The sequence below is a fragment of the Canis aureus genome, chromosome 6 (assembly GCF_053574225.1).
Source record: "Canis aureus isolate CA01 chromosome 6, VMU_Caureus_v.1.0, whole genome shotgun sequence".
Classification (NCBI taxonomy): Eukaryota; Metazoa; Chordata; class Mammalia; order Carnivora; family Canidae; genus Canis; species Canis aureus.
Genome location: NC_135616.1, coordinates 62,079,508 through 62,106,053, shown reverse-complemented (window position 1 = coordinate 62,106,053; position 26,546 = coordinate 62,079,508). Strand labels below are relative to the sequence as shown.

Here is a 26,546-nt window from a genome sequence, read left to right as displayed (position 1 = left end):
AAATAAGTGCTGAGGTAAGATATTTTATGATACACAAAACATAAATACAAAAGACATATGACATTACCTGATTACTGGCTAGTATGTATAATATCTAGTGGTATTGAGTCATTTTATGGCTGTCTAGTTGGCCTTGAGTTTGAGAGGTGAATTGCTATGAAAAAGGACAAATTGCTATTAAAAATCCAACAATACTATATCGTGTTGATGACACTTGTTTAATAAAAAATGAGAGTTCTAGCTAATAGCTCTAGCATTAGTTTATGGTTAATGTACTATTGCAAAGCTATGGATATTGACGAAATAAAGTGTTATACCTAGGGTTATAATTTATGAGAATAAAAGATGCTTGTCAACTAATGACATTGGATCTAAAATTATAACTTAATTTCATTTATATGCAGTAAACTGCTTTTAAAAGCAGAAATAGAAAACAGTTCCAGAAAATTTTAAAAATAAAATAGTTACTTCCACTGAATACACTACTTTAAGAATGATTTTCTTGCTCATACAGGACTCAGTAGCCTAATTCATAGCCTCGTTTACATTTCTTTACTTCCATATGTCCTGTTTGGAAACTACTGCTATCTGGAATAATTTTAGAAGTTAGACATCCATAGTTTACAAAATTTGGGTAGTAGTTTTGAAATATATAATTAGTAAGAATTTTCTGGTTTAAAATAGCATATCTGTAGTTGCTGCAACCTCTTCTCATTAAGAGTAAAATATCAGTAAGGACCTCAGAATGATAAAACCAAAACCCAGTGGCAATTGACAGTAGCAAAACATTTGGGAGGAATTTTATAGCTATTATATATAAGGATTTTTATTTATATATATCTATATATAATATAAATATGCATATGTAATATTTGTATTTAAAGGTCTGTGGAATGAAAATCTCAATCAGTGGCAAATCTTTTTTATGTTCACATGAAAGCTGGCAGGATGGACTTTTTCCTTCTGTTTCATAGTTTGCTCCAAAAAGAGAGTATTACTCTTTAGGAAGCCATATGCTGTCTCCACACATATATTGATAGTAATAACCATCGAGTCAGGAGAATGTGGGACAAGAAGTAGACAGGCAAGCGAGGCCCATGTAGGGAATTGTAACCTGGACATATGTTTGTCTCCAAGTGAAAATATTTGGAAACAAGAGAAACATCGATGGGGGTGTCAACTAAGGATTTTAGAGACAGAAGGTAGCAGAGGGGAGCATCCCAATCTCTGCCTGAAGAGCATTGTAGATGAGAATTGTGCAGGGAGCTGTGCACATCAAACTGTCTCAGCTGCAGAGCTGCAAAGGCAGTTCCACCGGAAGAGAAGTAGCCAAATAATCAAGCTAGGTCTATCCAAATACCTTGTTGACAGACACTGGGTCTGGGTTTGATGTCACCTAATTTGAGGCTGAATAAGCAGAAAACTATCAAACAAAACAGGGAAAAAAGCATTATGCCTGAGAAAAAGATACTGGGGAACAAAACAAGGGGGACATGGCTTAGAAGAAATGGATGCTTCTGAAAGCAGTTTATTCTAAAGACCGAGGGGATGTTTAGTGCCACCAGTGTCTTTCTAAAAGACCTATCTTCCTTTGAGCAGGAGTATATATTGATTTAGGAGGAACTGGCTGAGGTGGCAGGAAAACAAGAAGTATGATGGAATAAGAAAGGATTTGATGGGCAGTCCTGGCCCGGTGGTTTAGTGCTGCCTTCAGCCCAGGGTGTGATCCTGGAGACCAGGGATCAAGTCCCGCATTCAGGCTCCCTGTATGGAGCCTGCTTCTCTCTCTGCCTGTGTCTCTGCCTCTCTCTCTCTCTCTCTCTCTGTGTGTGTGTGTGTCTGTCATGCATAAGTAAATAAATAAATCTTAAAAAAAAGAAAGGATTTGATGTTAAAATGCAATAATATAGTGCAAATCTGAATTAGAGGCATTAACAAGCAGAATTTATATTACATAAAAATAAAATCAGGGATGTGGTGCATAAATTTGAGAAGTTCTTGCAGCATGTTTAAGAAAAGAACTAAGAGTGAATAATATGTTTTTTTAAGGCAGAAATAAAAACCAGAGACTGGAACTTGGAACTTCAAGATTTATAGGTATATGGCATATGTGTGTATATAACAAAGACAAGGGAACCTAAAGAAATAGAAAAAGATATATAATGAGGAAAATTATCCTAGGGAGGAAAACAAAAATTGTCCTGGGTGAGCAAATCAAGTAAGGTCAATGAAGAGAGAATTTCATCTAGACACATCTTGACTGAAATTTCAAAGTATTGACATAAGGAAAAAAACTCCACAAGCATATGTTCGGACTACACCAATATGTTGTAAACTGAGGGATAAAATCAGACTGGCATCAGACTTCTCAGATATGTGAAAGGCTAGAACATAATTGCAATGAGTATTTGTCATGTTTTGGTTCTTAGGGTCTGAACATGTCCTCTAATTTGGGAAGAAATTCTTTATTATCTTAGTGGGAAGTAGAAAGGCAGATGAAATTAGATAATTCCTTTCCCCATCCTAGAATCAGCCACTCCAATGCTCCCAGTGGAACTTTAACTCTTGTTTAGATCATGGGCACTTAAAAGACTTCAAGTTTGGCAGGATCATGACTTTTTGAGTACAGCAGTAGCAGAAGCAAGTGTCCTAGTAGTGCTTTTCCATCATTCTCATCTCCTTTCATGACATTAAACTCATTATCAATTTACCAGAGGATCCTTGAGAACCAACACAGATCCTAGAAGCTATGGCTGTTTGAATCAGTCACATAATGAACATGAGAGTATGTTAATGCGTTGATATACTTCTTTCTTCATGAGAATTCCTCACTGTAGAGGTAATGGTATAATTAAACCCAGGAAATTCTTCCGAAAGGGGATTCCCTCAAGTCGGGTTCACAATACACAAAAGTCTGGCTAGTCAAACATATAAACAAATTGAATCCACTCACAGTTAAGCCAGGAAGGGGGAAAAAAACCAATTAGATTGATAGAAGCAAAAATGTCAATATGAGATTTTGGAGGCAATAGAACTATGAATGACCTTCTTTCTTATGTTTCTCTGTACTTTAAAAAAAAAGTATTTAATAGGAATGTATTATAGTTTGTGACATAGCATTTAAAATTTTTGAGAGTGCCCACCTTTTATTGGAGGATTGAATTCTGTATGGGTAATGTATTTTCTTTCTTTGCTAAATATCCCATAAATTTGCTTTATCACTTTTATATTTAAGATAATTAAGATATAGGGATACCTGGTGGCTCAGTGGTTGAGCGTCTGCCTTGGGCTCAGGGCGTGATCTCCAGGTCCTGGGATCGAGTCCTGCATCGGGCTTCTCACAGGGAGCCTGCTTCTCCCTCTGTCTATGTCTGCCTCTCTTTCTGTGTCTCTTGTGAATAAATGAATAAAATCTTAAAATAATTAAGATGTAATTAAGAAAGTTAATGAGTGTAAAAATAAATAATAATTAAATTAAGAAATAATGCCCCCCCCCCAAAAAAAGAAGTAATGCCTCTCAGTGTCAAGTTAGTACTTTTATCAGTATGAAAATTCATATTTAGGAACGCCTGGGTGGCTCAGCTGTTGATTATCAGTCTTCGGCTCAGGGCTTGGTCCCAAGTTCCGGGATCAAGTCCCACATCGGGCTCCCTGCGAGGAGCTTGCTTCTCCCTCTGCCTGTGTCTTTGCCTCTCTCTGTGTGTATCTCATGAATAAATAAATAAAATCTTTTTTAAAAAATTCATATTTGAAAGTTCAAGGGTCTGGAATTTATAGGATTATATTATAGAAGTAACTGTATTAAAAATTATTTCTGAAGCAGGAGCACCTGGGTGGCTGAGTCGTTTAAGCATCTGATTCTTGATTTTGGCTCAGGTCATAATCTCAGAATCATGAGATCAGGCCTCACATTGGGCTCCAGGCTCCGTGCTGGGTGTAGAGCCTGCTTAAGATGCTCTCTTTCCCTTGTCCCCTCTCATGTGTGCTCTCTCTTTCTCCCTCTCTCTCTCAAAAAAGTTAAATTAAGTTAAAAAATCCTTTCTGAAGCAAAGTGAGGTCAAGCAAAAAGAATAAATGCAGGATTTCAGTTAATAATTAAATTAGGTTCCCTATACCGAATAGCCCAGTAAAAGAGCCATGACAATCTCTTCAGTCTTTCCCTTTGCAAACTTTTCACAGAAATAAATTGTGATTTATAGAAGTCCATATCCATGTTGGAATAATGAAAACTGCTTTTAATTAGCTTATCTCTTTTCCTAGACATTTTGATAAATCAGAGTCTTGCTAGTTAAGCTTTTAGTTTTTGAAAGTTGACCTGAGACATGTATACGTCTGTTTTACATATTAGTGGCATCCTTGTGGGTTTCATTTAAATGAGATGAAACCATATACTTAACGCTAAATCATTACTCGCTTCAAAAGTTACTTGATGAGATGAGTACTGGGTGTTATACTATATGTTGGCAAATTGAATTTAAAAAAATAAATAAATAAGGCTTTAAAAAAAAGTTAATTGTATTCATTGCCTTGGTTGTTTGATGTCCCAGTATGAATCAGCACAAATGAATAAAATGCTTTGTTAAAATACTGGTATTTGTTGATTTCTGTACTATGGATCTAATAAGGAGTGAGTTGGAGGGCTTTAGATTTGAAGACAAATAATCTAATGAAATTTTGCATCAAGTATTCACTGCAGTGATATACAAGGAATGTGCAGTTTTCCATTGAAGTGTTTGCTTTCCTAGTTATTCCAATGGTGACTGTAAACTTAGGAAAAGTTTAATGTTTACTTACTTTATCTGATGAATATATTCTAATGACTCCATGGTTAGGGGCAAGCTTCTGTTATAACACAATCCAGTTCTACTCAATAAAATGTATAGATCTTCCTTGACTTATGATTGGGTTTTGTAACTCCTACTGGCTTGCTGTACGTTACACAGCCAGCAAGTGACACAGCCCAGATCTGAGCTGTGTGTTTCCATTGTTCTGCATCATATGCAGAAATGTTGATGCATGCTATTAGCAGGCCTTAGGTACAAGTATAGTAAGATAAAATTTAAAAAGGGTTCTTGGATATGTATAGAAAAGTGAGAGTACTGATTTTTTTTTTTTTTTAATAGGAAGTTACAAATGTCTGCAGGTTTCTGTGTCATGGGTCAAGAATCTCGGGAAATCTGAGCATTGTGTGTAATGATGATTTAGAGAAATCATTGATTGGGGCAGCCCCAATGGCTTAGCGGTTTAGTGCCGCCTTCAGCCTAGGGTATGATCCTGGAGGCCCAGGATCGAGTCCCACGCCAGGCTCCCTGCATGGAGCCTGCTTCTCCCTTTGCCTGTGTCTCTGCTTTTCTCTCTCTCTCTCTCTCTCTCTCTCTGTTTCAAATAAATAAATAAATAAATAAAATCTTTTAAAAAATAGAAATCACTGCTTGATTTTAATGCCCTACCCCTCCCTTAATCATTCCTTCTCTGGTGCTTTATAGGGTAGACCAGGTAAATCCTTTGACTGAAGTTCTGGTACAGAAGCTGATAAGGAGTAGTCTAGAGGAGAGAGAACTATAAATATCTTTCCAAATAGGCACACAGAGAAAATGTGAGATGACTAAACCTTAACTCTGTAAAGGCAAGACCCAGTTTTTTTCAGTTTTGTGTCTTTAGTGCCTTTAGCATGTAGTATCGCATGAATGCCTATTTGTGGGAAGTCTGAATGAGAAGTAGAGTGTTTAGGCAGGGCAACTTTGGCCAACCCTGAAAAATACGTAATAGCACATACTAAAAAATTATTTGATGTAAATTTCCCCTGAACATTTAATAATGTTAGAGTTATTATTCTATAAGTTAATTATCCAATTAAAATAAGTTAGGTTTCTACAGATTAGATTTTATAATATAGGGAAAACATAGTAACTTGCTATTTTTAGGTGGGAGGAAAGGGATGTGGTATTTGACTATTATGAATCAAAATTGAATTAGCTCTTAGTACTTATTGCTTCATTGCAGAAAGATATAGGTTAGGAGCATGTGGTTGAGAGTGTAAAACTAAGGGATAATCATTATAATGATGGACTCTTCACTTAGCTATATCCTACAGCACCATTTATATAATAGTACTCTCACAGGTATACTTTTCCCCATAGTAATTAAACAAATACTGAAACATGAAGTGCCTTGACTAAAAACACAGGTCTGCCAAGAGCCAGGGCTGGTATCTTATTTGTTCATTTGTTTAAACTTTTATTCATTCGTTTATGTATTTGCCAAAACTTTGTCAGATATTGTGCTCCTCGCTGAGGATATAAGTGAAGATAAAATGGCATCCTTCCCCTCAATAAGCTTATAATATCAGAAAAGAAATAAGTAAATTAAATTAATAAATATTTATGCAGAGTGATAAGAACTTCACAAGGGTGCTATACTCAGCAGCTTTAATTCTGTCTCAGTGATGAGTAGATGTTGAGAAGGGCTTCACACAGGACATGGTGCCTGTGGTGTCTGTCTGGTAGAATATATAAGTCAGCATTTCCCAGGTAGGGATCAGGAAAGCCTTCCTAGATGGAGAAAATTATATGTGTGAAGCCACAGAAGAATGAGAACACAGCAGTGTGGGCTTGTTCGGAGTAGAGGGTCCAGCTGAATAGGGACATCTGTCCCCAAGATGGTGTGATTTTCTTTTTCCTGCTATCTTCAGGATCCTTTTCGTATAATAGTAGAAGAATCATTCAGGTTTGTGGTTTTGTGATGTTGTGATGCTCAGAAAGAAAAAAAAGAAAAAGAAAAAGAAGGAGAGGAAGAAAGAAAAAGGAAACCACTCCAGGGGTGGGGGGGAGGGGGGAGTGGTTGCAGAGATACTCTGCAAGGTTTGGGCTGGATAAGGAAAGAAGAGAAGGTTAAAGCATGGTCTGATAAATTGGAATAAGAAGTGTCAGAGGAGTTTTGGTTATGATGAAGTCAGGGAAGGAAAAAATGGGAGTCAGGAAATGACAGCTGGACGGATGGGAGGTTCTGAACCTCAAATTGGACTTTGAAGGATAAGTTTCTTTCAATTGCATTGTGGGTTGCTTTTCCTGATAAGATAACTAAAGTAGCAAATGAGTTTGTCTAGCAAAATAAATTAGCTGCCAGATAATTCTTTCCTTCAGGAGGTGCTATGTAGATCTACTTTTATGTGCTTTTGATTCTGTGAGTGTTGCATATTTTATGAAATTATCCCCTTTTTGAGTACCATAACCCCTTTTTAAAAAAAGACTTTTTAAAGAGTAGTTTTAGGTTCACAGCAAAGTTGAGAGGAGGTTACAGAGATTGCTCATAGACTCCCTGTCCCTGCATATGTGCTGCTTCTGCATTATCAGCATACCCACGCCAGAGTGTACATCTGTTACAATTGATGAACTTGCATTGACACACATCATAATCACCCAAAACCCATAGTTTACATTAGGATTTACTCTTAGTGTTGTACATTCTGTGGTTCCTGACTAATGTATAATGGCGTGTACCCATCATTGTAGCACCATACAGAGTCTTTATTAGCACTACCCCAAAAAGCCTCTGCACTCTCTCTATTCATCTCTACCTTGCACCCTCCTAACCCCTAGAAAACCACTTATCTTTTTATTGTCTCCATAGTTGTGCCATTTCCAAAATGTCTAATAATTGGAATCGTAACTAGATTGACTTCTTTCACTTAGCAAGATGCATTTAAGGTTCCTCCATGTCTCTTTCATAACTTATTAGTTTATTTCTTTTTTAAAAAATATTTTAATTACTTGAGAGAGAGTGAGCACACACACAAGCAGGGGGAGGGGCAGAGGGAGAAGCTGACTTCCCACTGAGCAGGGAGCCAGATGTGGGGCTTGATTCCAGGACTCTGGAATCATGACCTGACCTAAGCTAAAGGAAGACGCTTAACCAACTGAGCCACCCGGGAGCCCTGATAGCACATTTCTTTTTACCCCTAAATAATACCGCATTGTCTGGATGTACATAACCAACTTTTGATCGTCAAAAGATCATCCTTGCCATACTTGTGTCTGGATCAGAAGATATATGTATATATATGTAAAGCTTTAATAACGTTTTTCTTTCTTTTTTTTTTTTGTAAGATTTTTATTTGTTCACGAGAGACACAGAGAGAGAGAGAGAGGCAGAGACATAGGCAGAGGGAGAAGCAGGCTCCATGCGGGGAGCCCGATGTGGGACTCGATTCCGGGACTCCAGGATCATGCCCTGAGCCGAAGGCAGACGCTTCTTAACTGCTGAGCCACCCAGGTGTCCCAACAATAGCATTTTTCTAATATACCATGAATAATGCTAATTATGATTTGGCAACCTCCCCCTTTTTCCCAAGTTGAAGAAGCATGGCCTTCCTCTATTATTTGGAAATTCTGTGATTTTGGAAAATTGTGATAAAGAGAGCTAAGTAAAGAAAAGGTAATGCAAAAGTCAATCTAGTCATTATTTAATTGAAGATTTTCTAAATAAGAAAGAAAAAGACAAAATTCTTTCCTTCTTATCAATCTTGTTTATTCTCTTACTCTGTTTTGGTGAATAACCCAAAGAAGTTCCTGAATTCATGAGTTTTTGTTATTGTTAAGGAAAGAAAAAATACAGTATTGTATGGAAACCATATTAATGTAGAAATAACTTTATACTGGGAATTACTTCAAAATGGATATAAGCAACAAATATTTGCTACATATACATGTCCTTATATCTTATATTGGGAAAATAAAAATTGTAGATTTTTATGAAATCTTCATGCATATTTGCCATCAGTATTTTTCATTAAAATAGAATTTAACCAGGCAGCCCGAGTGGCTTAGCGGTTTAGCGCTGCCTTCGGCCCAGGGTGTGATCCTGGAGACCCAGGATCGAGTCCCATGTCAGGTTCCAGCATGGAGCCTGCTTCTCCCTCTGCCTATGTCTCTGCCTCTTTCTCTCTCTGTGTCTCTCATGAATAAATAAAATCTTTCAAAAATAGAATTTAACCTCTATTTATCATTGTCTATCTGAAATTACTCTCCTTTTATTAATTGAATTTCCTAGCCATATTGGTGTTTGAATGTGGGATGTTTTTTACAAATCCAGCATTTAACTGTCAAGATTTAGTCCATGCCTATGTGTTTTATTGCCAATGTACTGATAAATCAATGAATAAATGACCTCTCAGATTCAACAGACCTTCTGTCTTGGCCAGCACTGTCTTATAGAACTTTATACAATGATAAAAGTGTTGTATACCTGTGCTGTTCCGTGTGTGTGTGGCACTTGAGCACTTGAAATATGACTAATGCTCCTAAAGGAACTTGTTTTTGAAATTTGATCTAGTTTTAGATAATTTAAATTTTAATTTAAATAGAAATGTGAAGGTACACCTGGATGGCTCTGTTGGTTAAATGTCTGACTCTTGATTTTGGCTTAGGTCATGAGTCACACTGGGTGATTAAGATTCTCTCTCTACCTCTGTCGCTGCCCCTCACCCCTCCCTCTCAAAAAAGAAATAAAGTAAAAATAAAAATAAATAGACATGTGGCTAGTGGCTACCATATTGGATAACACAACTCTAGTCTTTTCCAAAGAAAAAAGAAAAGCAGAAATATCAAGAGCAGAAGTCTTAGGAAACTTATTGTAGCTGCCATGTAGATTAACCACTATCATAATTCATTGGAATTATTGCCATTCAGGAATAATTCTGCTTTGGAAAAGTTGTAGCCGTTTCTTCATATTTCCACTGATGAGATATCATTTGGAAATATGCATTTGATTCCAAATCTTTGGGATTTCAGTGGCCTTTGCCTCTTTCTCCAGGCAATTGGTCTCTATTCTTGTTTGTTTGGTTGATTGGTTGGCTTTTAGTTTTCATCCTTTGCTCTTTGGAAGGAATCCCTGGCCATTTTTATGAGAGCTTTCTAGTAGGCATGGAAAAACTTTAAAAATGTTAAAATGTATTCCATTAACAATTCCACTCACTGAAAATTAAAGAGAAGTTAAATGAGCGAGCACATCTGTCTATTGTAAATCATTCTTAGTGAAATTCTGTTACTCTTGGAAGTAATGCCTTTTCAAACAATGTCAGTATGTTTTGAATACACTGATTGGGCTAAATCACTAGGTACACATCTTTTGGGATAGAACATGGCTACTAATTATAATTCTCAGAAGGCTCAGTGATAGTTATTATGTAACTTTTTGAAGTTAGCTTTTTCTTCAGTAAACACATATCTAGAAGATCAGAGATCCTGTAAAATATGTTTTACAGTCTGCACAACTCAATAGAAATTAGGTTTGATAAAGACTAATTATTTCCCAATTTCTCATGTAGCATTGCTTGATATTAGATCATCCAACGTATTATCCACAATGAAAAAAAAAAGTATTGACGATCAGTTGTAAATCTGTTCTGTTTTCAAATATATGAATCAATTAAGTGGGCTGAATGTAGGTTTTTAACTATCCCCCAAACAAGGATATTTACTTAGATTTTATTGTGAGAACTATAGTTTAAAAAAGAAACTTAATACTAAAAACTACTTCATGGAGTATCTTCTGATCAGGATCTTAATTCCTCATTACATGAAATTATCACTAGGAACATTTAGAAGCTTGAGAATCTTCCATCACAGGGATCAATTGACAGCCCTGAAATACTTTTTTTTTTTTTTTTTTTCAAAATGTAATTCAATACCTTTTAAACAAAAACAATTGGCAATTGGTTGCTCCACTAGGTAACTTTTGGACACATATCCTTTTGGGGGAGGCTAAGTAAAGCTTCTAAAACATTCTAACCTAATTTCTTTTAAACACTGAAAGTTACTGAGATAAAAATCCTTTCTTGCCTGATTCTGTTAATCTAATTGCTTTCTGGGGTAGTGAAAGCACTAGACCAGGAGTCAAGGTACTTGGGATCTATTTTAAGGAATCATGCCTTTTTTCTTTCTTTCACTATTTGTGCTCCTTCCCCCAGACCACACAAACACAGTGCATCAGTTTTTAAAATTGAATTTACAATACCATTTTCATGTATGGACATATTGGGACATGTTTTCTATGGCTAGAATAATTGAATACTTGAGAATGCTGTTTGGGATCAGTGTGAATGAGCTAATGTGAAATTTAGAGTTCAGATGGAATTATCCTAGATGTAATTATATGTTTAGGTCTGTGTGCCTCCCATTTTCCCTATGCATGGTCAGTTCAGTTTTTCACTGTGTCTCCAAACATTCTCTTCCTTGTATAATACCCTTACCCATCTTGCATGTCACATGTCTAAACTATTGAAATCCTCTTTTAATGGGCTTCCTTCTTTTGTTCTCTCACTTTTTTTTTTTTTTTTTACGATTTTACTTATTTATTCATGAGAGACACAGAAAGAGAGAGGCAGAAACATAGGCAGAGAGAGAAGCAGACTCCATGCAGGGAACCCAATGTGGGACTCAATCCTGGGACTCTAGGATCATGCCCTAGGCCGAAGGCAGGCGCTTAACCACTAAGCCACCCAGGTGTCCCTTGTTCTCTTACTTTAAAGATTTTATTTATTTATTTATTCATGAAAGACAGAGAGAGAGAGAGAGAGAGAGAGAGAGAGAAAGAGAGGCAGAGACACAGGCAGAGGGAGAAGCAGGCTCCATGCAGGGAGCCCTTCGCAGGACTCGATCCCGGGACTCCAGGATTGTGCCCTGGGACAAAGGCAGGTGCCAAACCGCTGAGCCACCCAGGGATCCCCTGTTCTCTTACTTTTATTCATAGTATAACCAGATGAATTTTCCCTAAATATTGTTTTAAATCTCCATGCATTAGAACCTTTCTGTTGTTTCTTAATTACCCCAGAATAAAATTTACAAACCTCAGCCCTGCTCAAACTGACTCTTCCATAATACTTCTAACACTTTATCTTCAGTCTTTATCCTCATAATACAATTTATGGTGAAAAAAAAAATGTTTCCTTTCAATATATGGATACTATTTAAGGGAATCAGATATTCATACATCCTTTCCTTTTATTCCTGTTTCTTTAATATTAGTAACTAAATATTTGAACTTGTTATTAAGGCCTCACATCTAATTACAAATTGAAAGTTTCTCTACTTATTTATTTATTACTTATTGCCATAAAACATTACTGATTTATTACTTATTGCCATAAAACATTATTGATGCTGCTAAATTTTGCGTGTCAGAGCAGTACTCCGGGAGATAATTTTTAGTGTGTGTATGAGTTTTGAATTTTTTTGGTATTGAATTTCTCAAAAGGATGGCTAGATACTACTTTTGTCTCATCTTCATGCTCCAGAACTGATTTTCTGGTAGGCCACTGAATGCTTCCTCTGTCAGGCTCTGTGTCCATTATACTTTCAGTGGATTCTACATCATTCCCATTCTGATTCTGTGACCTACATCATAGACTTGTTTTGACTTTAATGTTTCTTATCTAAATCCTACCTGTGATGTGAATTTCCTTTTATAAACCATCTTCTCTCTCCCATCCAGGTATTAATGAGGCCCAACCCTGCTTACCTTCTGAGATCAGATGTGATTAGGTGTGTTGAGGGTAGTACGGCCATAAACTAAATCGCCTTCTTTCTGAATATTGGTTGGTCTCTTTGTGCTGGTTTCTGTAGAACTTTTGTTTTTAATGCCACGTAGTTTTGCACTTAATCACCATCAATTCCATGTGTCTAGTTGTTTTTCCCCAATATACTGAGGTACTTTTTGACTGCCCCCTCTCTTTTTGTCCGCAGTGCCTTGCACAAAGGAGAAAACACAATTGCACCTAATAGATGTGCATTCCTTAATTTCTGAATGGACCTTGAAGTAATAATAAGATTATAGGGAAGATTTGGGTCACTAACCTTATCCTTCATGTTTCCATATTAATTTCAGTGGCTTGAGTCACATCAGCAATTTTATTTTATTTAATTTTTTAATGAGAGAGCAAAAGAGCACATGCACATGTGAGCAGGGCAGGAGGATGGGCAGAAAGAGAAGGAGAGAGAAAATCCTGCATAGGTTCCACACTCCAGACTGGACCTGGGACTTGATCCCAGGACCCTGAGATCATGACGTGAGCTGAAATCAATGGTTGGGCATTTAACCAACTCAGCCATCTCAGTGCCCCAACAATTTTGGATTTCATTTATATAGGTACTTTCTTTTTCAGTTGCAGCACATGCCAGCATAGTACTTCTTACATGTAAAACCATATTTCGTAACAAAGTGTGATAATTATCTTAGGAAAAATTTATAGGCATTTTTAAAGTATTGTTTAGTTGTTCCTAATTAAAAATTATATCATAGGTGAAAGTTTGGCAAAATTTTCTGAAATAGGCTAAAGCAATATATCAATTTAAAGTGACAATGGCTGCTAAATTTCTACATGCTTGTACTGGCCAGGCTTAGAGGTAGAAGTTAGGATAAGTGGGGTGGTATTCATAACACAGTATGAGTTTTGTTTAAAACATACTATCTTTTTGTTTATTTGGGGACAAGAAACAAATCTATTGATTTCATTAGCTGCTCCTTTATGAGGAGGACTTTTATTTTTTTATTATTTTTTATGAGGAATTTTAAAGGTAAAGATGAATATGAAAGTCCTGGTTAAATTTTTTAGCATATTCCATGGATAGCTGACATTTCTTCTGCAATCGCATGCTGCCACATGGAAATCAAAGGGCCTGACAAGGTTTCCTTTCCTTTGCCATGTTATGTCTGTATGAACATTAGAAGTATTAATTTGTTTTCTGTGGTGTCAGGAAAGGGTGGATGTCTGTCACTAATTAGTTCACGTCACCAGGGAGAGTATTGCAGTAAAAAAGGAAATATTTCTCAAGATGATTGATGAAGTTAAGTCTCTAATGACCAGAATTACTTCACTAAGTATGAAATTGATATTATCATAACCATATGCTCATTACATCATCACAACTACTTTTTAATGAGTGCCAGGTGACATAGGTATTAGCATGTTTTTTTTTAAATCAGTCAAATATGGAAAAGCTAAATTTATCTATTTTTATTGAAATTTCCAATAAATTTTAGGTATCTAGAAACATCTCAAATTTCAGAAGAATCAAATAAGATATATTTAGTATTATTTATTAGAGGATGTGTAATCTAATAATGCAAGTATGAGAATTGTGATCAAGTTTCATTTGTAAGTGCCTAGCTAACACATGTATACACACTTATTTTAAATACTATAGTACTTATTTTATCATCCTTTGTCATACTTTACTATTTAATGGAAAACTGATAATAGCAAAAATCACATAGTGCCTACTCTGCACCAGGAATCGTTCCAAGTGTTTTATGTATGTTAATTTAGCTAATCTACAATAACCCTGTGAGTTATTGTCCCTATTAAGATATAAACTGGACACCATGGATTATTTATTAGGTGCTTGCTCTATAAAATGGCAGTGGCACTTCATAGAGTTGTGGGAAATAAATGATAGGTCTAGAGTTAGACATCTACCATATATAACAAGCGTTCAGTAATTTTGGTCACATTCTTATTTCAAGAACTAACCACCAGAAAGAGATTTTTTTTAAAGATTTATTTATTTATGATAGACAAAGGGGGGGGAGGGCAGAGACACAGGATGGGGGAGTAGCAGGCTCTGTGCCAGGAGCCCGACGTGGGACTCGACTGCGGGAACTCCAGGATCGCGCCCTGGGCCAAAGGCAGGCGCTAAACCACTGAACCACCCAGGGATCCCCCCAGAAAGAGATTTAATCCCTAGTTTGTATGTAATTTGTTTTGTATATTCTGTGAGTTCTCTGTGGTTATAAAGTACCTGAAAATTGTAGATATACTCAATAAATGTTTTGTTTGAATATGGTTGAGTAGAGATGAGACGATTGTTGATTTATGTGAGAGAATGAAAACACAAAGAAACTTGCCCAAGTACTCTAAATATACCAGTAGTGAAAAATATTTTAAAGTATTGCTTAGGTAATTCAAAGCATTACCATTATCTGATATAATTTATTGATGATAATTAAATCATTTTGAAGAGAAGGCCCCTTTGGTCTTTTTGAGAATGTCCTACCAGAGGCATTATAATAGCAACAAGTCAGACCCAGCTGACCATTAACAAGAAATATGCCTTGTGAGTGTGAAGATGACATTGGAGATTTGCAAGAGTTAGGCTTGATTTTATCTTCTTCAGTCTTTGGAATCAGAGTAATGGCTGTTTTCTTTTCTTTTCTTTTCTTTTTAAGATTTTATTTATTTATTCATGAGAGAGAGAGAGAGAGGGAGAGAAAGATAGAGAGGCAGAGAGGCAGAGGGAGAAGCAGGCTCCATGCAGGGAGCCCAACATGGGACTCGATCCCGGGTCTCCAGGATCACACCCTGGGCCGAAGGTGGTGCTAAACCACTGAACCACCCAGGCTGCCCATGGCTATTTTCATGGCCATTTAGAATTCATTTTGCTAGCCTGACCATTCATAATGTGTTAAAACACCTAAGTCTTAAAGTAGTGTTTATTTTTTAAATTTTTAGTATCATAATCTATGTGTAACTCTTTAAGCCATTGTTGAGAAATTATAAAAACTCACATATTTTGCTTTTATTATGATTAAAATATAAAGAATGAATTAATGTCTTAATACTAATGGAGTACCATATTTCCCCTGCTTTGGCTAATGAAAAGCAAGTTGTTATTTATGATATTAATGTTGATGGTTGATGATGGTGGTGGTGGTGGTAATAATGGTGATGATGGTGATAATAATGGTAATGGTTGTGGTGGTGAAATGAATTTGAAAAGCAACTAAGAATGGATTACTTCTCCCCAAAACCTAAAATTTGACTTTAGACTGTGATGGAGTTGAACTAAGGTTTTTAAACTGGTTCTTGCTCCGTTAAAACCACTTGATCAAAACAAAAGGAGCTTTATTTTCTAGAAAATTAAAAATTCTAACTATTGAGATAATTATGTATAGTGAAGTCTATTACATCTTTATTTAACCTAATCAACTGGAGCCTGAATCATTCTGACCATCTTTATTCAAGTGTTATTTGGCAGAAATCTAATTTTGCTTCCATATTTGTTCATGTCCTTTTTGATTTTCTTATTGTCAGTGAAACTATTCTTTCCAGAACAACAACAGATTTCTCACCTTCTGTGAGATGATGTCATTCCATTTGTGTGTATGCACACAGACTGATTTCATGACCCTGAGCAACACCCTATATCCAGGCTTTATTTGAGAAATGACCTCTTAGCTCCCTGCATCCTGGTTTGAGTAACTGACATTTATTTTCACATTGATACCTAAACTACAGAGCCTACCAGAGGAATTCTTGCTGGGAGACATGCCAGGCTAATTCTGTCAGATTTCATTGAAAGGCACCATGTTTAGACAAAAATCCCAAGAACTGCTGAATCTATGCAGCAATCCTAGGTCAAAATGAACTAGATATAAGAAACATTTTATTTTCAGAAAGTGGGACTGAATAAATGTGGGTAATCAATAAATTCCAAAGAGAAAAAGTGTTCCTTTTTTTCTCATCCCTTGAAGATTATCTGCACCACTCCCACAGCATGTGTACTCCTCTGGCATTTCAGAATTGATGGACTCCAGATGTAATCACAATTTGAACTTATTGGCCATGGCCACTCTGCCCTTGACCTCCTGCATTTCTGTAGCCCTATTTCATCAAGAAGAATCCATGGAATAATGAGACTATCAACCAAGTCCACAGGCAGGAAAAGCCCTTTAAACATTAACTTCAAAGACAATCATAATTTGAAAAACACAATGTAAACAGGAAAAAAAAAAGGGGGGTAGTGATCGTAAGCTGTTAGCAATTAGGCACTAATTAGTTTTGTTCAGTTGTGTAGCTGCCTGGTCCAGCAGTACCACTTGTATCTCCTTCAAATTATCAGGATTCCTCAGACTAATTTTTCTTAGTGAAATTAAGCCACAATTTGCAGGCTAACATTGTAAAGATATATCATAAATATATATAGATCTAACTAAATGAATTTCTGGATTTCATTTCTATTAAAAATCCAGTTAAATGGAAAGTTGAAACTATGTCCGCTTGGTTCATCATTGTGTCCCTACAGGTTAGCACTGAGTCTGGAATATAATAATTGTGCAAAAATTACATGTTATTGAATCTTACAATAGTAGATTAGTAATAGTAATGTCTTACTTACAACATCTATTTCAAACATTGTGAAAGTAAGTTTATTTTCATTTATCTTATTGAGTGGGGAATATTTACACTAAGAAAGTTATTTCTTTGATGGTACTTTCTTTGAAGATTATCCTTACTCTGTAGTAATCTAGATGTAAAATGTGGAATTGATAAGACCAAATACATCAACATTACAGTTATCCCAGGGAATTTTCGTATCCTTTTTGACAATAACTTCCTGATTTAATATTTCATTTTCAAAAGTCTATTTTCTGCCATAGAAGTGGAGTGAATGTAACAGAACTTTGAATAATTGATATTTCCTGTTGTATCCCGTGAATTCCTGGGCTGAGCGAAATGAACAATATAGCAGGGCCTTGAGTGGTGGCAGGCATAAAAATTCTTTTTTTTTTTTTTTTTTTTTTTAGGCATAAAAATTCTTAGAGCCAATTTACAGTTTAGGAATGGCCTGTATTCTGTATTCTATCAACACTTTTAAGTACCCATTATTTACAAGTCACTGTATAACATGCAAGGGGTGTTAAGTACTGCAGGATGTAGTGGAATATGGAATAATATGAAAGACTTTGTCTTTACCTCAACACATTTATAATCTAATAAAGAAGTGAACTTCAAACAAAGGAATCAGCAGTCAGAACCAGTTGTGGCTCCAAGCCTGTGTTCACTATACAGAAAATCACAAAAGGCCCTATCTAGAGACTTTTATGGAAAACAGATTTATACTGAAATTCCAGCTTAGTAGGCAGAACCCAATGGTCAGCTGTTGGGAGCAAAGTAAGAAGGGACCACTGGTAACCAGTGAAGCATAGAAACATAACATTGGGATCAAATTCATTTTACTCTTAAAAAGGATTTTCTTTCTTTGCTTTAAAATTCCTTTGGTTCCAAAGAAAACCAAAGCTGGTGGCATCGCAATTCTGGACTTCAAGTTCTACTACTAAGCTGTAAACATCAAGATAGTAAGGTACTGGTGCAAAAACAGACACATAGGGATCCCTGGGTGGCGCAGCGGTTTAGTGCCTGCCTTTGGCCCAGGGCGCCATCCTGGAGACCCGGGATCGAATCCCATGTCGGGCTCCCGGTGCATGGAGCCTGCTTCTCCCTCTGCCTATGTCTCTGCCTCTCTCTCTCTCTCTCTCTCTCTGTGACTATCATAAATAAATAAAAATAAAAAATACCAGACATATAGATCAATGGAAAGTAGAAGAATAGTGAACCCGTAAACAGACCCTCAACTCTATGGTCAACTAATCTTTGACAAAGCAGGAAAGAATATCCAATGGAAAAAAAGACATTCTCTTCAACAAATAGTGTTGGGAAAATTGGATAGCTACATGCAGAAGAATGAAACTGGACTATTATCTTACATCATACACAAAAATAGACTCAAAATGAATGAAAGACCTAAATGTGAGACAGGAATCTATCAAAATCCTGGAGGAGAGCACAGGCAGCAACCTCTGTGACCTCAGCTGCAGCAACTTCTTGCTAGACATGTCTCCAAAGGCAAGGGAAACAAAGGCAAAAATGAACTATTGGGACTTCATCAAAATAAAAAGCTTTTTGCACAGCAAAGGAAATAGTTGACAAAACCAAAAGACAACTGGATATTTGAAAATATCTTCTCAGGAAAAGGGTAAGTATCCATAATCTATAAGGAATTTATCAAACTCAACACCCAAAGAACAAATAATCCAATCAAGAAATGGGCAGATTACATGAACAGACATCTTTCCAAAAAAGTTGGTTACATTACAAGTAACCAACAGATACATTAAAAAAAAACTAAACATCACTCAGTGTCAGGGAAATACAAATCAAAACCACAATGAGATACCGCCTCACACCAATCAGAATGGTTAAAATTAACAAGTCAGGAAATGACAGATGCTGGAAAGGATGCAGAGAAAGGGGAACCGTCTTCTACTGCTAGTGGGAATACAAGGTGGTACAGCCACTTTGAAAAATATTATAGAGTGTCCTCAAAAAGTTGAAAATAGACCTACCGTATAACCCAGCAATTACACTACCAAGTATTTACCCCAAAGATACAAATGTAGTGATCCAGAGGGGCACCTGCACCCAGTGTTTATAGCAGCAATGTTCAAAATAGCCAAACTGTGGAAACAGCCCAGATGTTCATTGAGAGATAAATGGATAAAGAAGATGTGGAATATGTATGTGTGTATATATTATATATAATATATATAATATTATATAATGGAATATTAGTCATCAAAAAATGAAATCTTGCCATTTGCAATGGTGTGGGTGGAACTAGAGGGTATTATGCTAAAATAAGTCAATCAGTAAAAGGATAATTATCATATCCCTCATATATGGAATTTAAGAAACAAAACAGGATTGTAGAGGAAAAGAGGAAAAAGTAAAACAAGATGAAATCAGATAAGGAGACAAACTGGTACTTGATCATAGAAGAGACTTGATCATAGGAAACAAACTGAGGGTTGCTGGAGGGGAGGGAGGTGGGAGATGGGTAACTGGACAATGGGCATTAAGGAGGGTATATGATGTAATGAGCACTGGGTGTTATGAGACTGATGAATGACTGAACTCTACCTCTGAAACTAACAGTACATTATATATTAATTGAATTTAAATTAAAAAATAAAAATAAAATGCTAAAAAATTAAATAAGTAAAAATTCCTTCAGGTCCTTCCCTGCACTGATTGGGCTAAATCCCTGATAAGGGTCATCTAAAGAGGCCTTTCTGGGCTGGGGTTGAGAGAGGAGGCTTGAGGCCAGCACAGTTGGGTCTGCCAGGGTAGTACTGCAGGTATGTGGTCCCAGCTGCTGTGCCCATGGAGCTCTTGTCAAGCCTGACCACCATGCTGCTGCTCATACAACTGAGCTGCATGGCCAGGTTCTAAGGCAAGGTCACCTTGAACTGTGTGCTCTGTTTCACGGTCTCCACTATGGCCTGTTGCACCATCACACTAACATGGGGGAGAACATGAATATCATCTGTTGGTTTGACTAGCTCTTCAAGTACATTTAGGGCCTTCACTCTGAGCCAGAGGGCCACCAGCAGCTGGAAGTGCACCATCCTTGTGTCATCATTTCTAACCACCAGAGTGTCCTGAACTTGATGGGCCTCTTGGAGGCCCTCTGCAACTGCTGTGTGCAGATAGCCAAGCAGGGGTTCTCTTCATGGGCCTGTAGGCCTGATCATGTGTCTCGGGAACGTCTTTATCAACTAGTAGTGCTCCAGGACAAACCATGACTGTGATGTCTGACGTGGGCCAGTGCATGGTCAGAGAGAACCTCAAAATGTGGATTTACCCTGAGGATATCAGGACAGTGGGGACCTGTTACCTCAAAGAACGATACCTTTTACCTGGCAATTCAGGTATGGATGCCCATCATTTCTGTGGTATACCCCACCTTTGTTTCCTTCTATGACCCCAAAAGGAAAATGAAGTTCTTTATCTCAGGAATATTCAAAGTGGAGATGCCGGATGCCATCCCCACCAGTGGCCTCATTATAACTGATGTCCCCAGGCTATGAGGACCACCTTTTTCCACATGCCCAAGAAACCCCAGGAGAATGGAGTTACTGCGAGGCCAGTCTGGTAACCAAGGCCATGGGGCAGAGCAGGACAAGGGGGCTGAATGGCTGGGAGGCAGAACCTGGCTAGAGAATGGACAGAGGTACCCCTTTTCCTCATTCCCTTGCTCCAGCTGCCAAATACTACTGTGTCTTACTCCTGTAGCTCCTCTGACTTTCATTCAGTCCTTTCCTATCACTGGCGTCAGATTCAGTCCCCAGATGTCCTCCAGAGTAGAGTTAGCCAGACCCTTCCCGAGCTCTGAGGGCAGGTCCTCATCCACTCTCAATGCGTCCAGGTTCTAGAAGTAGGAGTATGGGCCTGGGGCTCATGGTTTGACAGCTGGCCTACGCTGCAAGGTCTCAGGGCAAATGGCCAGAAGGAAAGCCTTCTATCCTGAACCTGCAGGGTAGAGGCAGGCTCCAGGGTCCCAGCCATTGCATGTATCACGCTCTCAGGGAAAAGAGGGCCTCTGGAAGGACCAGGACTCCCAATCTCATGAAACCTGGGCCACAAGAAGCCAGAAGAAAGCAGCATCTGCAACTCCTATCAGCTTTGGGGAAGAAATCTCCTGAGCCCTACTGCAACTTAGTTGTTACTTTTTATAAACGAACTTTTGGAAGTACAAAATAAAAATAATGGTGCGGTAAGAAGCCTACAAATCTGCTAACACAGGAAGCTCCTAACATCAAGATAAATTGCCATTTCACTATATATGTTTCTTTCTATTTGCAGAACCACCCAAAGTCACTGTGATGCCCAAGAATCAGTCATTCACGGGAGGATCTGAGGTCTCCATCAGGTGTTCTGCAACGGGTTATCCCAAACCAAAGATCACCTGGACTATTAATGATATGTTTATCATGGGTTCACACAGGTACTGGGTTTGTATCATGTTCTTTGTTTTTACTGAGTGAAGTGTTGATGAAAACCAATCAAAAGTTGGACAAAACTGATGTGACTAAATCCCTAAAGTTAAGGGAGTTTGACCAAAATCCACAGCTTTAGATTTTCTAAATGGGCCAGGAAATGTCCATAAAATAAGAAATGATGTATTGACAGTTTGATGTTCTTCAGCCTTGAAGTTAATAGCTGGGACTAAGAGCCTCACGGTACTTTTATCACAAACATGACACCGTAACACTCGATTTACCTTGAATAATTGAAATGAGGATAATAAACTTTCTATGGGGTAATGTGTAGTTTTCACTAATCTATTAAAAAGATGGTCCTGGGATTTAAAAGAAGAGAGAGGAAGAGGCAAAGGACAGAACAGTAGCTCTAATTAAAATGTGTACAGACATTCTTTGCAACTCCTATTCACTTTTGCCATACTGCATTGAGATGTATTTTATCTGCTGAATGACTTTAAAAGACATTTAATCCTCTCATGCTCAAAGAGTGTAATGAACATGTGGAACACAAAGAAGTTTCCCAGCTATTGAGTTTCCATTGCTCTCCATTGTTTTGCATGAGGAGGAGGACTTAGGTATGAGCCAGATTCTACTCCTAGACTCACCACTGACTTGCCGTATGACAGGAGGTATTGCATCTCAGGTTTGCATATTGAGGAACCATTTAGCATAGCAATTCACACAGAGTGTGATTGCTTGGTTGCAAATTCCACTTCTTCCGTTTACTAACTGCCTTTGGGCAAATTATATAATTCTTTTCCTCCTCCATACAACAGAGGTAATAGTAATACCTAACTCACTGGGTTGTTAGGAGGATATAAAACATTATGTAAAACATAATGTAAAACATCTGGAGCAGCCTTTGGCATATAGCAAGAACTGGATACAAAAGATCTATTCTTATTGTTATTATTGTTATTATTACCGTTACTGCTACTACTATACCACTACTACATTTCTGTTAATAAAATGATGACATTAATAATTTCTACAACCAGCACCAAAAATATGTCTAAAATATTTGAAGATAATTGTAAGGAAGATGCTATAGTTTCTTCATACTATTATTAAGGTATTTTCAATTGTATTTTCTTTTTTTCATAGATACAGGATGACCTCAGAAGGAACCTTATTTATCAAAAATGCAATTCCCAAAGATGCAGGGATCTATGGTTGCCTGGCAAGCAATTCAGCTGGAACAGACAAACAGACTTCTACCCTCAGATACATTGGCAAGTATAATCAGTTTAAAAGGCAATGAAAATAGGATAAGTATCATACCAAGCAATTTAAAAGTATTTTTCTATTAATATTCCTAATTAATATTAGGAATGAGTGTTAGCCTTAAAATTTATTATTAATTTCACATTTGATTAAAGGAAATACTGTAACTAAGTTAAAAGTTCAGGGAGTAGATTGCTTCATTAGTCAACAGAAGTCCAGGATGCTTACAGAGTCTTAGATGGTCCACAGAGTTCTATCCTGTGGTTTTTCTGTTGTTTTCAATACTTTATTTACATATTAATAATTTTTATATCCATTCTAGTTTACCTCAACTTCCATTTTATATTTTTCACTTATATTTAAAACATTATAATATTTCTATTGTAATTAAATGTTTATAATATTTCTGTCATTTATCCTATCTACATACTTTTTAAATTTTCATCTTTAGTTTTTCCCTTCCAAATATAAACTTTTATTGAAGATGCATTTCATGATAATTCTATAATATTCCACAATATAATGAATTATAATATATTCTAATATATTATTGTAATCTAATATATTTTCATATAATCATATAATCATATAATCTAATTATATAGAATAGAATGTTTCTTTTAATTTGGTCTCTTTTTAACAAATAAAGGACAAGGATATTACATGCTCAATGTTAGTTTGTAAATTGTGAATAATTAATGGCTAGCAGTCCGCCCAGCCATTTATAGTGAGGTAATGAAACTGGCAGTGGAGAGGAAGAAAGCTAAAATAAAAATTGAGAATTGTAGTTGGTTTGTACAGATGAGGGAGGTAGCAAAAGTGTCATAAATATTGAATCTGAAAGCCTGGAAAGAAGTGGTCTCATTGACAGAAATAATGAAGGCACAAGGCAAATAAGTTTGGAAGATTAGAGAAGAAATAGGCAGTGGGAATGTAGAAAGGGGTAGAAACAGATTCTGAATTGTAGAAATGAATTTTGATTCATTCACAAAGAGGCCAAAATAATTGATTCACTTATTTACCTTATTAATCACCTTGAGGATCTAAAGTACTAAAGACTGTGGAATATAAAAAAAATGTGTTATGAAATTCTTACTTTTTGAGAGCTCGCATAATGGGAGTGGCTATACATAGAGAAATATAAGATAGCAGACAGACGAGTACTACAGTAAGGGTTTGCAGAAAGGAAGATTAATTCTGACGGGGGAATTTGTAAAGATTTCTCAAAGGAGACAGGATTTAAGCTCAGTCTGGAGGAATGAGTAGGATTTGAAAAGCTGTGGCAAAGGGCATTTCAGGCAGAGGAAACTGCTTTTGCAAAAGCAGGAAGATAGAACAGAGTAGGGGCTGTTTTGAACTACCAGTGTAGCTTCATACCTTGTGATAAGAAAGGAAGTGTTATAGAGGGTAAGTTTAAAAAGAAAGCTCTGCACTAGTTTATGGTTTTTGAAAGCCAAACTAGGGAATTGGGAAATAAAATTACCAAAGGTTTTCTAGCAGAGGATTAACATGATCTTTGAGAAGTTAACTCTTAGCCTTGTTTGAAACTACTTCAATTAAAGTTAGAAAGTCCTAACATGCCCAGTTCAGAGAAGAATGTATGAGTGAATGAAAGCATTAAACAAGAGAGGAAAGAAACAGAGAATGTTTGTCTTTACCATCAAAGGGAAAAGGATAATGGAGACTCTACTTTTTATAGATATAACTTTTAGCCTTCAACTGCAACTTTCTCTGTAGTTAAATGAATATCCTTAAAATCACATAGAAAATATTATAACTAATTCACCTGTAATTATATTATCCTCCATTCTTAACCTAGCCAAATCAGTCTTACCATCATATCTCGTCTGATATTTTTATTACTATCCATTTCTTTCTATTCCTTTAGTATTACTTGTTATTTCTATAAAATCTGTTCAGATTTCTAAGATTTTTCTCTCTTTATATATCTTTTTTTTTTCATAAAGACCTTTTGGCTAATTTCCTAAATTTTTTGACTCTTTTATCTGAATTATTTTTGCCTATTATATATATTTGCTCTTAATAAATGATCTTTTCATCATGCACTTCTTTGTACACTCACATTGTAAGAGTCTCTTTCTATTTGTAAACAGTGAAATAACCACAAGCACACAAATACTGGCGGATTTTGTTAAACTGATTCATTTAGTGTAATCATAAACAAGGTGCATGTAGCATTGGGCCAGACATTAACCATTTGCATGTTTGTATTTTTCAGAAGCCCCAAAGTTGGTTGTAGTTCAGAGTGAGCTATTGGTTGCTCTTGGGGATACAACAGTTATGGAATGTAAATCCTCTGGGACTCCTCTGCCTCAAGTTAAATGGTTCAAAGGTACATTTCTTAAGTATGTTCCTGTCTGGTTCACTTGGATTTGTTTTTTCTTTTAAAAAGATGATTTGTTAAAATTTTGTTTTGGTGTGTGACTTAGCAGCCCCATAAAATGTGTTTATGATCTCACTAGAGACAATAGTTCAAAATTCTGAACTCTGAATTTCAGGATTTGACATCTGGTGTGGATTAGACAACCATGAAAATCAAAGCAGGAAAAGTTCGCCTTTGCTAATCCAGCTGAACATTCTCTTTGTTAGTTTAGGATTGTTTCCTGTAGAAAATTGTCCAAGAATACTCTGTTAATGTTTGAAATGGCCTTCCTGATTTCAGTTCACTTTTCTTAGAGATAATGTCTGTCACTATTAGAAAGTTTTCTAGATTCCCAATGATACTTTCTATAAAGTCCTCAAAAAAAAAAAAAAGACAACATTAAAGCTTACAAGTAGTTAAAAGACAAAAGTGTTTTGTGGCTGGCTTCATCATAAATGGGAGGTACTTATATCGAGCATGGAAGTTATCTGCCTGTCTTTGTAACATGAAGATTACACCTTTGTGATTCTGTAATAAAATACCAATAATGTGCTATTTGTCTTAGTGGGAATACACTTGGATCCTGGTCCAGACTCAGATGCTGACAGTACATATCTGTGTAAAATGTCCCACTTCTGTTTCTGTCTCAGTTCTTCCAATCTATGAGAAAGAAAAAGTCCCACAAACACTCTAAAAGGGAGGTTGCTAGGATTATTGAGATGCTGTTTGCAAAATACTTTTTAATCTTCAGATGAAAAATGCTAAACAGTACAAAGAACTATTGTTATGATTCTGTTTGTTAAATCACAGACGTCCCCATAGCAACGAGTTGATGTCATAATCACAAAATTATGAATTCACCTCGGGTTCAAACTCTTAGGGAACATGAGGTGAAAAAGAAAGGCTTTATGTAGAAAACAAACACTTTTAAACAATACAAATAAAAAACAAGAAAGCTAGAAGATAATGCCATTTTGACAGTTTTCCATGTTAAATGATTTTGAGTCTTCATGTTTTCTGTGATAAAAAAAAGCATTTCTGGATTTGCTTCTTAATTAGGTTTATTTCAGATAACACAAACTAATTTTACTTATTTAAAATACTTAAATTTTGAATTACAAATGAAATTGATAATCAGTGTCAAACTCCCATCATAAATAAATCCGGAAAAAATGTATTAGAGAAGCAGTATTTCTCTTTTTTAAAAGTCAGCAGTTTATGTTAAAAATAAAAATTAAAAGAAGTAATGTAACCTATTGATTTCTCTACCCATAGATAGCAG

The 26,546-nt window shown here is 36.4% G+C and overlaps 1 protein-coding gene and 1 pseudogene across 3 annotated transcripts in view; both read left to right on the top strand.

Annotated features, from left to right (window-relative positions):
- HMCN1 (hemicentin 1) overlaps positions 1–26,546 on the top strand; it is a 464,969-nt gene that overhangs the window by 206,038 nt on the left and 232,385 nt on the right. For all 3 annotated transcript variants that reach the window (XM_077901922.1, XM_077901921.1, XM_077901923.1), the window contains exons 12-14: positions 21,479–21,620; positions 22,762–22,889; positions 25,121–25,234. In XM_077901922.1, the coding sequence (XP_077758048.1) occupies positions 21,479–21,620; positions 22,762–22,889; positions 25,121–25,234 (384 nt within the window). The remainder of the gene's footprint in view (positions 1–21,478; positions 21,621–22,761; positions 22,890–25,120; positions 25,235–26,546) is intronic.
- On the top strand, positions 19,997–20,771 carry LOC144315327 (1-acyl-sn-glycerol-3-phosphate acyltransferase beta pseudogene; annotated as a pseudogene).